Source organism: Oncorhynchus mykiss, chromosome 15 (assembly GCF_013265735.2).
Source record: "Oncorhynchus mykiss isolate Arlee chromosome 15, USDA_OmykA_1.1, whole genome shotgun sequence".
Lineage (NCBI taxonomy): Eukaryota > Metazoa > Chordata > Actinopteri > Salmoniformes > Salmonidae > Oncorhynchus > Oncorhynchus mykiss.
This window is the reverse complement of record NC_048579.1, coordinates 68,292,342-68,309,391: the sequence shown is the minus strand read 5'-3', so window position 1 is coordinate 68,309,391 and position 17,050 is coordinate 68,292,342. Positions and strand designations below refer to the sequence as shown.

The window sequence follows — 17,050 nt, the reverse complement described above, 5'->3', positions numbered from 1 at the left end:
GTTGACTTGACCGGTTAAGGGAACATCCTGGCCTACTGTGTGATCTTGTTGACTTGACCGGTTAAGGGAACGTCCTGGCCTACTGTGTGATCTTGTTGACTTGACCGGTTAAGGGAACATCCTGGCCTACTGTGTGATCTTGTTGACTTGACCGGTTAAGGGAACGTCCTGGCCTACTGTGTGATCTTGCTGACTTGACCGGTTAAGGGAACATCCTGGCCTACTGTGTGATCTTGCTGACTTGACCGGTTAAGGGAACGTCCTGGCCTACTGTGTGATCTTGCTGACTTGACCGGTTAAGGGAACATCCTGGCCTACTGTGTGATCTTGTTGACTTGACCGGTTAAGGGAACATCCTGGCCTACTGTGTGATCTTGTTGACTTGACCGGTTAAGGGAACGTCCTGGCCTACTGTGTGATCTTGTTGACTTGACCGGTTAAGGGAACGTCCTGGCCTACTGTGTGATCTTGTTGACTTGACCGGTTAAGGGAACATCCTGGCCTACTGTGTGATCTTGTTGACTTGACCGGTTAAGGGAACATCCTGGCCTACTGTGTGATCTTGTTGACTTGACCGGTTAAGGGAACATCCTGGCCTACTGTGTGATCTTGTTGACTTGACCGGTTAAGGGAACGTCCTGGCCTACTGTGTGATCTTGTTGACTTGACCGGTTAAGGGAACTGGGATTGATACAAACTTGTTTTGAAGAAGTTCCTATTATGTGATGGTTTTAGACAAGTTATTCAGATCCACTTGAGTTCTGGATCAGAGCAGCTGCTATTTAACTAATATGCAATGTGTTCACATCTAAAATGGTTTAGTTAGGGGAATGGGGAGATCATACATTTGGCTTTGGAGGGTAAAAAGTAACTAGAGCTCCTGTTGCTGAGAAGGACCAGCCAACGGACCAGACCAGCCAACGTTTAAGACCACACCACCGATTCCAGCAGGTAACACACCTTGTTGCTCTGTTGTCGTTCTAAGTCTCAGTATGATGCAGACTCACAGAAGGCTGGGGTGAAAAGTAAAAGACACATTGTCATGCCACGACTGCAGATGCTTCTGTTCCCAGTTAGAAAAAGTATTGATCAGGTGGTGAATAGGAGCTATTACTGAGACGAAACACTCCATCTCGCTTTCATACAGGAGTTTTACTTTACTTCAAGGACTGTGAGGTGGCAATTGTAACGGTGATTGTCCCCCCCAACGCGGGGCGAGAGGAAAATCCAATTCCATCAATAGACATGGACTAGAGCGAGCAAAAGAGATGAAAATGAAGAAGAAAAACGTGAGATGAGCAAGAGAGAGACAAAGGAAAAGGAAAAACGAATGAGAGGCTCATTCTCAACACGGGGAACTGAAAAACAGGGAAAGACAAAGAGAAAAAAACAGAGTGCAGATTGTTAAATATGAGATTGTTTTACAGCAGATATTGAGTGAAAATGTAATCTATATATATATTGTTTTCAGAGTCAATTTGGCCGCTGTGGCCAATGAGCACAGCCATGGTGCGCTGAGCTGTCCAGGCCCTGGTGATGGCCTGTCACTAGGAACCCTCTGATGAATGGCTGTGTTGAATTGAAAGAGACATGTAATATATATCAGACTTTTATTCTCTCTGTGTGCGTTTGGTTCGGAAGGTGTGTGTGTGTGTGTGTGTGTGTGTGTGTGTGTGTGTGTACGGGAGAGAGAGAGAGAGATGTTGTGAGGAGAAGAGAGAGCGAGAGAGCGAGAGAGAGAGGGCTAAAGGTTATGACAGAAGAATATGAGCGAGTGACAGAGACAGCAGGAGAGAGGGAGATGAAAGAGGTAGGAGACCAAGATAGAGCTGGACAGAGATGGGAAAGGAAGAATAGAGAGGCTGTTAAGAAGATTCTAACCAACAGCAACTCCAGCAGTTTCCCTGAGCGATTCACAGCAAGACAACATGCAATACGCCCGCCATTGATCCACAAGTCACACACAGAATAACACAAACTCTCATAACGACACACACACACAAACACATAATACACTCACCTTTGTTTTCCTGACAGTTCTAGTCTAGTGTGCCACCATCTCAATGACCTTGAAATAAAATACCCCCCCAATGAAGCTATCCAATAAATGACCCAAAACAAGCATGTATGCTGCTTGTGCAGTGCCTTCAGGAAGTATTCACACCCCTTGACTTGTGTTTGACTTGACAACATTCTGCTGTGTTACAGCCCGAATTTAAAAATGATTTCATTTAGATGTTTTTCCTCACAGTACCCCATAATGTCAAAGTAGAAACATGCTTTTTAAATGTTTTATAAATTAATAAAAAAAAGGTGACATGTCTTGAGTCAATAAGTATTCAACCCCTTTGTTATGGAAAGACTAAATAAGTTCAGGAGTAAAGATTTGCTTAACAAGTCATATAATAAGTTGCATGGAATCACTGCGTGTGCAAAAACAGTGTTGAACATAATATTTGAAGGACTTCCTCATCTCTGTACCTCAGTGGAGCGGTGAATTTCAAACACAGATTCAACCACAAACACCAGGGAGGTTTTCCAATGCCTCGCAAAAAAGGGCACCTATTGGTAGATGGGTAAAAAAAAAATGGAATAATAATGAGACATTGAATATCCCTTTGAGCATGGTGAAGTTATTAATTACACTTTGGATGGTGTATCAATACACCCTTCAGGAAAGGAAGGAAACCGCTCAGGGATTTCACCACGAAGCCAATGGTGACTTTAAAACAGTTAAACGGCTGTGCTAGGAGAAAACTGAGGATGGGTCAACAACATTGTAGTTACTCCACAATACTAACCTAAATGAGAGTGAAAAGAAGGCAGCCTGTACAGAATAGAAATACTCCAAAACATGCATCCTGTTTGCAATAAGGCACTAAAGTAAAACTAAAGTAATTAACTTTATGTGCTGAATACAAAGTGTTACGTTTGGGGCAAATCCAACACATCACTGAGTACCACTCTTCATATTTTCAAGCATGGTGGTGACTGCTTCATATTATGGGTATGCTCGTCATCGGCAAGAACTAGGGAGTTTTCCAACAGACACTGGGAGACAAATTCACCTTTCAGCAGGAAAATAACCTAAAACAGAAGGCCAAATATACACTGGAGTTACTTACCAAGACGACATTGAATGTTCCTGAGTGGCCTAGTTACAGTTGTAGCTTAACCCAGCTTGAAAATCTATGGCAAGACATGAACATGGCTCAGCTGGTAGAGCATGGCACTGACAACGCCAGCTGTAGGTTTGATTCCCACGGGGGACCAGTATGAAAAAGGAAGGAAATGTCTGCACTCACTATTGTAAGTCTCTCTGGGACAGACTGTCTGCTAAAATGACTCAAATCAACAACTAACGTGACAGAGCTTCAAGAATGTTTTAAAGAATGAATGTGTAAATATTGTACAATCAAGGTGTGCAAAGCTCTTTCACAGACCCAGCAAGACTCACAGCTGTAATCACTGCCAAAGGTGATGCTAACATGCATCGACTCAGTGGGTTGAATACTTATCTAATGAAGATGGTGTTTCATTTTTCATAAATGTTTTATAAATGTTAGAATTATTCTTCCACTTCGACATTGCAGAGTATTTTTTGTAAAATGTTGAAAAGAAAATGACAATTAAATCCCAATTTGAAACAACAAAACATAATAAGTCAAGGAGTGAGAAGACTTTCTGAAGGCTCTGTGTGTGACAGGTCCGTGAAATGGAACAAGCATTTGGGGCCGGTGGCATTGATCATATTTATACCGTTCTATAAATGTATAGGACTGAAGCTCACTGGTGTTCAGCACATCCAGTCCCCTGTCCCCTCTTCTCCCTCCAGTCCCCTGTCCCCTCTTCTCCCTCCAGTCCCCTGTCCCCTCTTCTCCCTCCAGCCCCCTTTCACTGCCTATCCCTCCCTCCCTCTCAACCCTCTATCCACCCTCTCTTTTCCCCTGTCCCCCCCTCATCCCTCTCTCTGTCTCCCTCTCCTCATGATGTGTGAAGGTGATTTGTTGTCACAGCGTGGGGATATTGAGCTGGGACCATATAGCTGATGGATGACCACCTGTCGGGTCAATAAGAGCTTACGTTAGTAGTAGCACTAGACTCAGATCAGTTCTATGATCACAGTTCCCACTGGATCCCACACACAGCAGCATGGCACCAACTGTTCTCCAGTCAGCTGGATTTCTCATGACTTTCATCAACTCATCTCTGCTCATGTCTTCGTGCCATCAGCATTGCAGCCTTTACTGTGTACTAGTCTTGTAGTAATCTAACAACCAATCTAACCAACATTATTCCAATGTTTTCAATCAAACATTGTACCAGATAAGGATAGTCCACAATGGCCTTAAAATAAAGCTAAAACCAATTATTCTGTAGTCACTGTGAGAAAATGTCTCCCCCCTAACAGTTTAATTCTGTTTTCTCTTATTCCTACGAGTATCATCACATGGACATGGGCCTATAGTATATCTAACTACAGGTTTATTATGTTGTTGCTATAGTATATCTAACTACAGGTTTATTATGTTGTTGCTATAGTATATCTACAGTGGCTTGCGAAAGTATTCGGCCCCCTTGAACTTTGCGACCTTTTGCCACATTTCAGGCTTCAAACATAAAGATATAAAACTGTATTTTTTCTGTGAAGAATCAACAACAAGTGGGACACAATCATGAAGTGGAACGACATTTATTGGATATTTCAAACTTTTTTAACAAATCAAAAACTGAAAAATTGGGCGTGCAAAATTATTCAGCCCCCTTAAGTTAATACTTTGTAGCGGCACCTTTTGCTGCGATTACAGCTGTAAGTCGCTTGGGGTATGTCTCTATCAGTTTTGCACATCGAGAGACTGACATTTTTTCCCATTCCTCCTTGCAAAACAGCTCGAGCTCAGTGAGGTTGGATGGAGAGCATTTGTGAACAGCAGTTTTCAGTTCTTTCCACAGATTCTCGATTGGATTCAGGTCTGGACTTTGACTTGGCCATTCTAACACCTGGATATGTTTATTTTTGAACCATTCCATTGTAGATGTTGCTTTATGTTTTGGATCATTGTCTTGTTGGAAGACAAATCTCCGTCCCAGTCTCAGGTCTTTTGCAGACTCCATCAGGTTGGTCCTGTATTTGGCTCATCCATCCTCCCATCAATTTTAACCATCTTCCCTGTCCCTGCTGAAGAAAAGCAGGCCCAAACCATGATGCTGCCACCACCATGTTTGACAGTGGGGATGGTGTGTTCAGGGTGATGAGCTGTGTTGCTTTTACGCCAAACATAACGTTTTGCATTGTTGCCAAAAACTTCAATTTTGGTTTCATCTGACCAGAGCACCTTCTTCCACATGTTTGGTGTGTCTCCCAGGTGGCTTGTGGCAAACTTTAAACAACACTTTTTATGGATATCTTTAAGAAATGGCTTTCTTCTTGCCACTCGTCCATAAAGGCCAGATTTGTGCAATATACGACTGATTGTTGTCATATGGACAGAGTCTCCCACCTCAGCTGTAGATCTCTGCAGTTCATCCAGAGTGATCATGGGCCTCTTGGCTGCATCTCTGATCAGTCTTCTCCTTGTATGAGCTGAAAGTTTAGAGGGACGGCCAGGTCTTGGTAGATTTGCAGTGGTCTGATACTCCTTCAATTTCAATATTATCGCTTGCACAGTGCTCCTTGGGATGTTTAAAGCTTGGGAAATATTTTTTGTATCCAAATCCAGCTTTAAACTTCTTCACTACAGTATCTGGGACCTGCCTGGTGTGTTCCTTGTTCTTCATGATGCTCTCTGCGCTTTTAACGGGCCTCTGAGACTATCACAGTGCAGGTGCATTTATACGGAGACTTGATTACACACAGGTGGATTGTATTTATCATCATTAGTCATTTAGGTCAACATTGGATCATTCAGAGATCCTCACTGAACTTCTGGAGAGAGTTTGCTGCACTGAAAGTAAAGGGGCTGAATAATTTTGCACGCCCAATTTTTCAGTTTTTGATTTGGTAAAAAAGTTTGAAATATCCAATAAATGTCGTTCCACTTCATGATTGTGTCCCAATTGTTGTTGATTCTTCACAAAAAAATACAGTTTTATATCTTTATGTTTGAAGCCTGAAATGTGGCAAAAGATCGCAAAGTTCAAGGGGGCCGAATACTTTCGCAAGGCACTGTAACTACAGGTTTATTATGTTGTTGCTATAGTATTTCTAACTACAGGTTTATTATGTTGTTGCTATAGTATTTCTAACTAGTGGTTTATTATGTTGTTGCTATAGTATTTCTAACTACAGGTTTATTATGTTGTTGCTATAGTATTTCTAACTACAGGTTTATTATGTTGTTGCTATAGTATTTCTAACTAGTGGTTTATTATGTTGTTACTATAGTATGTCTAACTAGTGGTTTATTATTCTGTTACTATAGTATTTCTAACTAGTGGTTTATTATGTTGTTACTATAGTATGTCTAACTAGTGGTTTATTATGTTGTTACTACAGTATTTCTATCTAGTGGTTTATTATGTTGTTACTACAGTATGTCTAACTAGTGGTTTATTATGTTGTTACTATAGTATGTCTAACTAGTGGTTTATTATGTTGTTACTACAGTATGTCTAACTAGTGGTTTATTATGTTGTTACTATAGTATGTCTAACTAGTGGTTTATTATGTTGTTACTACAGTATGTCTAACTAGTGGTTTATTATGTTGTTACTATAGTATGTCTAACTAGTGGTTTATTATGTTGTTACTACAGTATTTCTATCTAGTGGTTTATTATGTTGTTACTACAGTATGTCTAACTAGTGGTTTATTATGTTGTTACTATAGTATGTCTAACTAGTGGTTTATTATTCTGTTACTACAGTATTTCTATCTAGTGGTTTATTATGTTGTTACTACAGTATGTCTAACTAGTGGTTTATTATTCTGTTACTACAGTGTTTCTAACTAGTGGTGTATTATTCTGTTGCTACAGTATTTCTAACTAGTGGTTTATTATTCTGTTGCTACAGTATTTCCAAGGGAGAGAGGTTACAGGTGAAAACAGTGTCGATATTGATCTGCTATTCTTCTTTAATGATTTATTGATGACCAGACTAGTCAAGCGTCATTAAAGAAGACCTCTCCACTTCACGACTTCACAGAGACACTACCATACTCCAAGTAACTGTCAACTGTCCCAACTGTCCATAGGACCAGGAACAACACCTGGCTCTAGCATTTGGTAAACTAATAGTTTGACCACCAACTCCTTTAGGGTCGTCTTTGGCTGCTGTGAAGGTGTTGGTACATCCAAATTGTTGCTCTATTCTTTCCCAGCTTGAAGAGATGTCTTATGGAGTTGAGTGAGCTTGTCGGTAGGGAGGCAAATCTTTTAGCAGACAAAGTGTTTGACCCCTGTTCCCACCACTACGATGCAGATTGTGTGTGTGTGTGCATGTGTGGGCTTTCTTATTCATTAGAGTGCATATCTGACTTATTCCACTATGACATTGTACAGAAGGAGCCAAACCGGTTGGACCCCTATTCCCTTCATTAAAGACACTAACCCAACTGGGAAAAGTGTGAAGACTAATTGTCAGATCGATTTTAGGGGACAAACTTCTACAAAGCAAAGTATTAAACCTCCCCTCCCTATCTAGAGGGGACAACACATTGGGAAACAGCTTGGGGGTGTCAGTTTAAGTGGACTAAACAAGGTATTTGACCCCTCGTACCCTCCCTAGGGGACATATCTGACTGAGAACAGCAGCATGGTCTGTCTGTACAGGCCAGATCTCACACTGTGTGTACGGTGTGTCTCTCTCTCTCTGTGTGTGTGATTTGACCTCTCATCTTTAGCAGGAGGAGGGGAAAAAAGAGTGCAAGAGATCACACTGGCAGCAGCGTGAGGTTTCCACTTGGAGGATGGATACCAAGGCCAGTTTGACATCAGTGGCAGAGAAAAAGGGAGAGAAAGTGTTAAGATGTTTCCCCTCATCTTTAGTCTGATAACACCGTAGGGGCTTATGGTGTAGAGCGAGAGGGGGGAGGGAGGGAGGGAGGGAGGGAGCGAGGGAGGAAGCGAGGACGCAGAGCTGCAGAGAAAACTGTTTCTCTATCAAAAGTTCCCTCAGGCAGCAGAGATGGTGTGAGGTGTGATGCAGACTCCGTATGGTGTAGTGTGTTACAGTGTAAGGCTGAGTGGAGTGAAACAAGCTGTTTTAAGTAGGGTGTATGCTGATGAGATATAATGTGCTGTGTAGTGGGCTGTATAGAGCCCTACTGGATAATGTGCTGTGTAGTGGGCTGTATAGAGCACTACTGGATAATGTGCTGTGTAGTGGGCTGTATAGAGCACTACTGGATAACGTGCTGTGTAGTGGGCTGTATATATCCCTACTGGATAATGTGCTGTGTAGTGGGCTGTATATATCCCTACTGGATAATGTGCTGTGTAGTGGGCTGTATAGAGCACTACTGGATAATGTGCTGTGTAGTGGGCTGTATAGAGCCCTACTGGATAATGTGCTGTGTAGTGGGCTGTATATATCCCTACTGGATAATGTGCTGTGTAGTGGGCTGTATAGAGCACTACTGGATAATGTGCTGTGTAGTGGGCTGTATAGAGCCCTACTGGATAATGTGCTGTGTAGTGGGCTGTATAGAGTCCTACTGGATAATGTGCTGTGTAGTGGGCTGTATAGAGCCCTACTGGATAATGTGCTGTGTAGTGGGCTGTATAGAGCCCTACTGGATAATGTGCTGTGTAGTGGGCTGTATAGAGTCCTACTGGATAATGTGCTGTGTAGTAGGCTGTATAGAGCCCTACTGGATAATGTGCTGTGTAGTGGGCTGTATAGAGCACTACTGGATAACGTGCTGTGTAGTGGGCTGTATAGAGCACTACTGGATAACGTGCTGTGTAGTGGGCTGTATAGAGCCCTACTGGATAATGTGCTGTGTAGTGGGCTGTATAGAGCACTACTGGATAATGTGCTGTGTAGTGGGCTGTATAGAGCCCTACTGGATAATGTGCTGTGTAGTGGGCTGTATAGAGCCCTACTGGATAATGTGCTGTGTAGTAGGCTGTATAGAGCACTACTGGATGCTGTGTAGTGTACTAAGTAGTATGCTGGTTGATAGTGTTCCCTTACCCTGTCCTCCAGCCTGGCAACCTGTTCCCTGTAGAATGCGTCCTGTTTCTTCAGTTCCTGGTCTCTGAGCTCCAGCTGCTTGGCCTACACACACGAAAGAGAGAGGAGAGGGGAGAGAAGAGAGATCAGAGGAGAGAGGAGGAGAGAAAGGAGAGAGAGGAGAGAGGAGGAGAGAAGAGAGGAGACATTACTAGAGCATTCAGTCAACCATGGACACAGAAGAGACACAGGACACACTCGGGATAACTCAGTCAACAGCAGTTACAGGGGATAGACAACACAAAAAATGGACAACACACTTTCCATTACCAGAGCCATGAGTGGATGTGGACGTGGGGTATTGGGGCATGGGTTATTGGGAAGTGATGGGGGATGCCAAGAGACAGCCCTCTCACTCATTGCCTTCTGCTACTTTCAAGGACATCGGTGTGTGTGTATGTGCATCTGCAGAAATGTGTGTGTGTGTATTTGCAGAAATGTGTGTGTATCTGCAGAAATGTGTGTATCTGCAGAAATTTGTGCGCGCGTGTGTGTGTGTGTAGCCACACTGCAGTCTGACAGGGGAGATAGCATCAGACCAGGACAATGGAAGGCCTGCTCTCTTTATTTATGACCCTGTGATACCAGTACTGCACTTTTCTACAGTGACCTTCAATAAACACCCATCTGACTCCAGCTGATCTCCCCTATGATACAAGACTGTCAGCTCTGAGGAAATCAACTTCAGAGCCTACACAAGGCCCTATACACTAAACTGCCAGAGGAATATATTTATATATAAATATAAGAGAGAGAGAGAGAGAGAGAGAGAGAGAGAGAGAGAGAGAGAGAGAGAGAGAGAGAGAGAGAGAGAGAGAGAGAGAGAGAGAGAGAGAGAGAGAGAGAGAGAGAGAGAGAGAGAGAGAGAGAGAGAGAGAGAGAGAGAGAGAGAGAAAGATGGGGTGCGAGCGAGAGAGAGAGAAATGGGGTGCGAGAGAGAGAGAGAGAGAGAGAGAGCGAGAGAGATAGAGCGAGAGCGCTCCAGTCTTACCTTCCGTGTAATCTCCTGAAGACAGAAAGCATTTAAAGAGAACGAGAGGAAGAGAGAAAGACAGAGCAGAGTGCTGATAAAACGTTGAACATCTTCAAAATGACATTTGAACTGGTTAAGTATTCAAACGCTGGGAGTGACTGACCGCCACAACGCTTTATGCTTGAGCAAACACAAACTCATGTTTACTCACTCTCCATCTTTCACACATAGAAGTAGGATCTTCATTTGATCTATAGTCACAGCTAAAATAATCCCTGTTAACGTTTAGTCCATAACGTGGTTAGGCTATTAGCTGGACAAAAGTAGGCTACATGAAAAGTGCAGTACTGTTAATATAACCAACCGTGTGTTAGTGTTAAAGCTGCAATAAGTAACTGTTCCTGTCTTCACCAGGGGTATTCAACTCACCCTAGGAGAGTTGGAGCCTGCTGGTTTTCTATTCTATCTGGTCACTAACTCCACACTACTGGTGTCCCAGGTCTAAAATCAGTCCCTGATTAGAGGGAAACATTAAAACATGCAATGGAACTGACTTCCAGAGTTGAGTTTGAGGCCTGTATACTATACTTGCTCGTTTTGTCACATAAACTGAACTTGGACGTACTATGAGAATTTTAGACACCAGGAAATGGCGGAACAATTTCTGCATAGAGCATCTTTAATTTATGGAAATCACGAAACTCATCTGCATTTCCTGCAAATTCTCAGCAACAAAATAGTGATTCAATTAAGATCCTACATCTATGTACGCATTGAAAGACATACGGACTAACTGAACTGAACTAAATTGACTGACAGAAAGACTGAACTAAATTGACTGAGCTGTGCTATGCGTGACTGTTAGAAGACGGGCTCCATGAAATCTAATAGTGTACTGGGCAGCCCAAACGGTGACCCTGTGTGCCAAAAATCTGTCTCCCTTCCACAGCTCAATCAAGCTTGAAACAGAACATCTCTGAGAGGGGCGGGTAGGACTTTGTATCACCATGATTACAGACAAAAGAAACACACGCCCAGACACAAACATGGCTCAGACACGTCAACACACACACTGATCCCAAACATACACACAGCAGAGCAGCTGTACTCACAGAGTGGGGAGACAGAACAGTGTAGTAAAAGGGAAACTAAAGGGACATTAAAAAAGGGAGGCAGTGACACAAATGTGTCCAGGGATTTTGTTTTTCTTCTCCCTGTGTCTGATACGGTAGCAGGTGTTAAGAGTTTCTCTTTGGACTACAGTAGTTCATATGGTCTAATTCAGACAACACACACACACACACACACTGCACGCTGTCAGGATTTCTTCCCACTGATTAACCCCATTCAGTGGCCCTAAAGATAATCTAATCATACTAAAGCCCAAACAATGGGACAGCCTTCCATGACCACCGATCCACTTTTGTTCCCCTAATGAAGAGGCTGTAGGGGGGAGAGAGGTGGGGTGAAAGTGGAGAAAGAAAGAAAAGGGAAGCGAACTTGAAAAAGGGAAGAGAGAGAGAATGAAAAGGGTGGATAAAAGGTGATTTATCATAGTGAGCCGTCAGGCTGGCCACCGTTCCTCTGACATGTGACCATCATAGTGAGCCGTCAGGCTGGCCACCGTTCCTCTGACATGTGGCCCTCAGGAGGGACAGAGAAAGAGCGGAAGTTGTGAGAACAAAGAGAGCAAGAGAGAGAAAGAAATAAAGAGAGAGAAAAGTAAAGACCAAGAGGCACTAAAATAGACAAATCCTCTCATGTTTGGGACCATGTCCAGGGCTGGTTTCCCAAAAGCCTCGTTGCACTAAGATCCTCTTAATTACTAATCTAAATGGATGAAGGGTGATCTAGGTGCTACGATGCGTTTGGGAAACCAGCCCTGGACACCAAAGTAAAAGTACTGTAGTTACACAAACTTTTCTCATACTGTCTGCATCTGGCTGACAGAGCAGGCCTTAGAGACCCTATCGTCAGATTAAACACATCGTTTAGGGGGCTGAACGTCTCGCTGAATATCAATTAGCTGCCGGCGAATAAATAAGCGGCAGCCATGTTTTTTAATTAGCAGAGTGCTGCAGTTTGGCTGCTGTGTGAAGGGAGCAAAGATGCAAACAGTGTGTGTGTGTGTGTGTGTGTGTGTGTGTGTGTGTGTGGCACAAGCACAATGTGCTGTGTCAGGAGCCGACTTTCATTCCAACTCCCTCACTCTTTAAAGACTTCTAAAGGAAGGTAAAGAGCAGGAATAGAAATAACTGCAGCATTGAGAGAGCTCAGAGTGTTGGGGAACGTGATGAAGGAGAACTGCATTACCTCATAAGCATGCACACACAATTTCTAGTCAGGATTCACACGCTCTCCCAACTTTTGCATACCCTGAAAGATGACTCACTCGGTTTAGCTACAATTACAGAACTAATTAACATATCGCTTTGACGACATCCTTGCATATGATGGCATTGCAAACAAAGCACACTAAAATTGGAACCACTTCTTCCACAACCTTCTCTCAGTATTTGACCCAACCTGAGCCTGTCTATGACTGGCCCCATCCCTCACTACATCATAATCAATGCTCTCTCACTCAGGCAGCCCATCTAAATGACCGGTACAACACACAGGTCAGAGTTGCACGGTGGGGCCCATACATCACAGAGCTGCTTGACAGGGCCAGGTGACAAACTAATTCTGATGCGGTGCACTGTCCGCTCCAGCAGGCAAAGGGTCAGGGGTCAGGCCAATGTGACCGCTGGCTGGTGTCAAATGGCTGAGGAACAGAGGTGGTGTGAGGGAAGTGAGGGATGGAGGGAGGAGAGGGACAGAGAGAGATTAAGGGAGAGAGAGAGAGGGTGTCCAGTGCACACACACTTCATTCACCATGCACAGACATGCATACACACACACACACACACTTCATTCACCATGCACACACACACACACTTCATTCACCATGCACAGACATGCATTCACACACACACTTCATTCACCATGCAGACATACACACACACACACAGCCATTCACTAGACATAAATCCACCCACCCACACACACACAAACCACCTCCTAAACCCAATACGCCACATCACCCACCACTATCTTTAATGGTATCATCCACAGATCAAATCAAAATGATGGCAGAGGATACGATGTCTCTCTTACTGGCAGCATTACAGCAACATATTACACTGAGTGGCTCTTAAACATCAGGAGAGAGCAGCCCTTCTGTTAGGAGTCCATTGGCTCTCCCCACTAGTCATTCTACCACCTTGCTAATTAGACTTAAGAGGCAGAGTTCTACAGAGGAGCAGTGAAGTTCATCACCAGCTATTACTCTCTCTAGGACAGGTTATATAGGACACCTATAATGATGGCAGATATACGATGGCCTGTAATCAACGGGCACTCCCTTTTCCCCTCACACACACAAAGGAGTTACATTTAATTCATTCAACTTTCTCGATATATGCAAGCACGCCACGGATGCCAGGCACGCACGCACACACACACACACACACACACACACACACACAGAGGTGTGGCAGAGACCTACAGGCCTAAGTGTCTGTTCCACCGTGTGTGTCTGTCTGGAGCAGTGAGTAATGGATAAGGATGCCTCTGGAGGTCAAAGGGCAGACCTGGGCAGGACAGAGGGCGTGTGTGCTTTTGTGTGTGTGCTTGTTTAAAGACGCTCATCACTCATAAGTCACTAGCTCAATGGCTGTGAGTAGAGCTCACATTAGGCCTGGTCTACAGCAGCTGTCCTTAAATCACTGATGGGGGCTGATAGAAAGATGTCTCTCACCTGGACCCTGCTGCCCCTAGTGTCTATGTGACATTAAGATCAATACAGACCACAGGAGGCTGCGGAGGGGAGAACGGATCATAATAAAAGATAGCAATGGAGCAAATGGAATGTGTTTGACCCACAGTAACAGACAACATTTTGGACACTCTCTCAAGGGTTTGTCTTTACTTTTAAGACAAAGCTGTCAAGGCAAAGGGTGGCTACTTTGAAGTATTCAAACATATTTGGATTTGTTTAACACTTATTTTTTTAACACTATTAGTGTTATTTGATAGTGTTGATGTCTTCGCTATTATTCCACAATGCAAAAAAACTAGTAAAAATAAAGACATTTTTAAAGAGAAATATGTGCCTTGGTATTGATAGAGGACTGCTTTTCAGCAAGGTGCCGTGTTCCTACTGAACACCATAACTAAAACATTCCACTAAAACGTCTAGTTAGGAACATGACTCAATTCATTTCCATCCATTTGGAATCATTTAAGGAATATCACTGAACTGCTCATGCTTGGTAAAATGATCAATATTACATTGATTCATTAGCTGATCAGCAGCTCGTGTTGTAAACCGACTGATTGATAATCCTGGCTGATTGATAATCCTGCGTTTGAGTTGCCTTCATCTCCGTCTCGGCTCCCCTGGGGCTTGTGGAAAGAGTAGGGGGGGGGACCTCAGGAGGATCCTACCCATCTGTCACTTTCAGCAGGCGCTAGTATCTGAGGAGGCCCTGGTCGTTCATTACCTCCATGGTCCTGAAGTGTGGACAACAACCACACAAAGACCAAACTAGAGCCAGGGCTCTATGGAGCCATCCACAACAATGGGGAGAAAAAGACACGAGGGAAACAGAGTGGTGGGAGGCAGAAAACTCCCCGGTTACGTCTCAAATGGCAGCACATTCACTAAAAAGTACACTACTTTGGACCTGAGCCCTCGTGGAAAATGTAGGGAATAGGGTGCCATTTGGGACGCAGGCCTTGACCTGAGTGTAGAGGACACACTGTGTGACGTGAAGGAACAGGTTTACTGCCTTCAGAGGACAGACTCCCCTGGGGGACTGGGAACAACAGAAAGAAAGAGGGGGAAAACAATCCGGAGAGGGTCAAAGTGATGCAGGGAGGGAAGACAATGGAAGGAGTTGACAGAGAAAGAAAAAAAGAGAGAAAGAGAAAAGCAAATGGCAAAAGAGATGGATGTGGAGAATGTGCTGGTGACATTGGGACCTCACACTGGTGCTGCCGATGCAGCAGCCGGCCGCGACGACAGACCTCCGCTGGCGTCTGTCGTCGCGGCCGGCTGCTGCATCGGCAGCACCAGTGTGACCCCTACAACAGACCTCCGCTGGCCGGCCGGCCCCTACAACAGACCTCCGCTGGCCGGCCGGCCCCTACAACAGACCTCCGCTGGCTGGCTGACTGCTTCAATAGACCTCCACTGGCTGGCCGGCCCCTACAACAGACCTCCACTGGCTGATGTCGTAGAAATATTGGTCCAATAATATTTCTCAGATACCGGAACTTGTGAATTCAAAAGAGACTTTATTACAAAGTAACAAGCCGAGCTGGTCCATGGATCAACCGTCTTCCCAGCCTCGGCACACTCCTTTTATACAGTTTTCATCCTTAAATCACATAGTTACTCCTCTTTATGTTAATGATCAATTATTTTTTGCTTCGCGACACTATTGTTCCCACACCCTAAATTCTTCTTTGAGGCAGGCTTTTTCCCGCCTCAACAAATCACTGAACCAATTATATTTGTGGCGCAACTGACAGTTTGGTTTTAAAAATTATAGGGGCCTCTACCAGGTTGCAGTCACAAGTAAATTCATTATATAGATTATATCAGCACCCACCAGGCTATAGTCATAAGTACATTCATTTTTTTATTATGACATTTCTTATCCAGGCATGCATCTGGATTACAATGGGTGTCTATTTCTTTTGTATATTGGCTTTTTTTTATGCTATACAGGTGTGGTTACAGGTTCCTTTAAAGCTTTTAATGATTCTGTTTCATTACATCATTATTTCACAATATGCTACTGAAAAATCATCATACTGACTGACTGCTTCAATAGACCTCCACTGGCTGGCTGACTGCTTCAATAGACCTCCACTGGCTGGCTGACCGCTTCAATAGACCTCCACTGGCTGGCTGACTGCTTCAATAGACCTCCACTGGCTGGCTGTCCGCTTCAATAGACCTCCACTGGCTGGCTGACTGCTTCAATAGACCTCCACTGGCTGGCTGTCCGCTTCAATAGACCTCCACTGGCTGGCTGTCCGCTTCAATAGACCTCCACTGGCTGGCTGTCCGCTTCAATAGACCTCCACTGGCTGGCTGACTGCTTCAATAGACCTCCACTGGCTGGCTGTCCGCTTCAATAGACCTCCACTGGCTGGCTGTCCGCTTCAATAGACCTCCACTGGCTGGCTGACTGCTTCAATAGACCTCCACTGGCTGGCTGACCGCTTCAATAGACCTCCACTGGCTGGCTGTCCGCTTCAATAGACCTCCACTGGCTGGCTGACCGCTTCAATAGACCTCCACTGGCTGGCTGACCGCTTCAATAGACCTCCACTGGCTGGCTGACCGCTTCAATAGACCTCCACTGGCTGGCTGACCGCTTCAATAGACCTCCACTGGCTGGCTGACCGCTTCAATAGACCTCCACTGGCTGGCTGACCGCTTCAATAGACCTTCACTTTCTTCTTACTCGCTTGCTGTGTGTTCATCCACGTTACTTACTCACCTCCTCTGGTTTCCCTCCCTTCTACATCAGTCCATTCTTCTCCCATCCATCACTCAATACCTCAGCACTTCTTCACCCTCTCCATATGGTTCCAATACCTCTGGTGTACACCCTGCAACCTCCACACAACTCTCTCCCCTTAAAAAGATCTAGTGTCATTAGCTAGACCAACTGTTCACTTCCAAAACAGACTCATTAATATGATTTATCCTGCAGTTAAACCATGAGGGAGAAGAGAGAAGGAAAAAAACAAGCTAACAAACAAGCCCGGAGAGTGCGGAGTGAACGCTGGTCGCCTGGGTGTACGAGGGAGCTCACTGCGCAATACACACACACTTAA

General features: G+C 44.3%; 1 protein-coding gene across 2 annotated transcripts in view; it reads right to left on the bottom strand.

Moving 5' to 3' along the window:
* The window catches only part of LOC110499817 (MICOS complex subunit MIC19), a 106,757-nt gene that overhangs the window by 44,025 nt on the left and 45,682 nt on the right, over positions 1–17,050 (bottom strand). The window contains exons 6-7 of one of the 2 annotated variants that reach the window (XM_036945080.1): positions 10,169–10,183; positions 9,139–9,222 (exon numbers count right to left, since the gene is read on the bottom strand). In XM_036945080.1, the coding sequence (XP_036800975.1) occupies positions 9,139–9,222; positions 10,169–10,183 (99 nt within the window). The remainder of the gene's footprint in view (positions 1–9,138; positions 9,223–10,168; positions 10,184–17,050) is intronic. The other variant, XM_036945081.1, reaches the window with a different exon arrangement.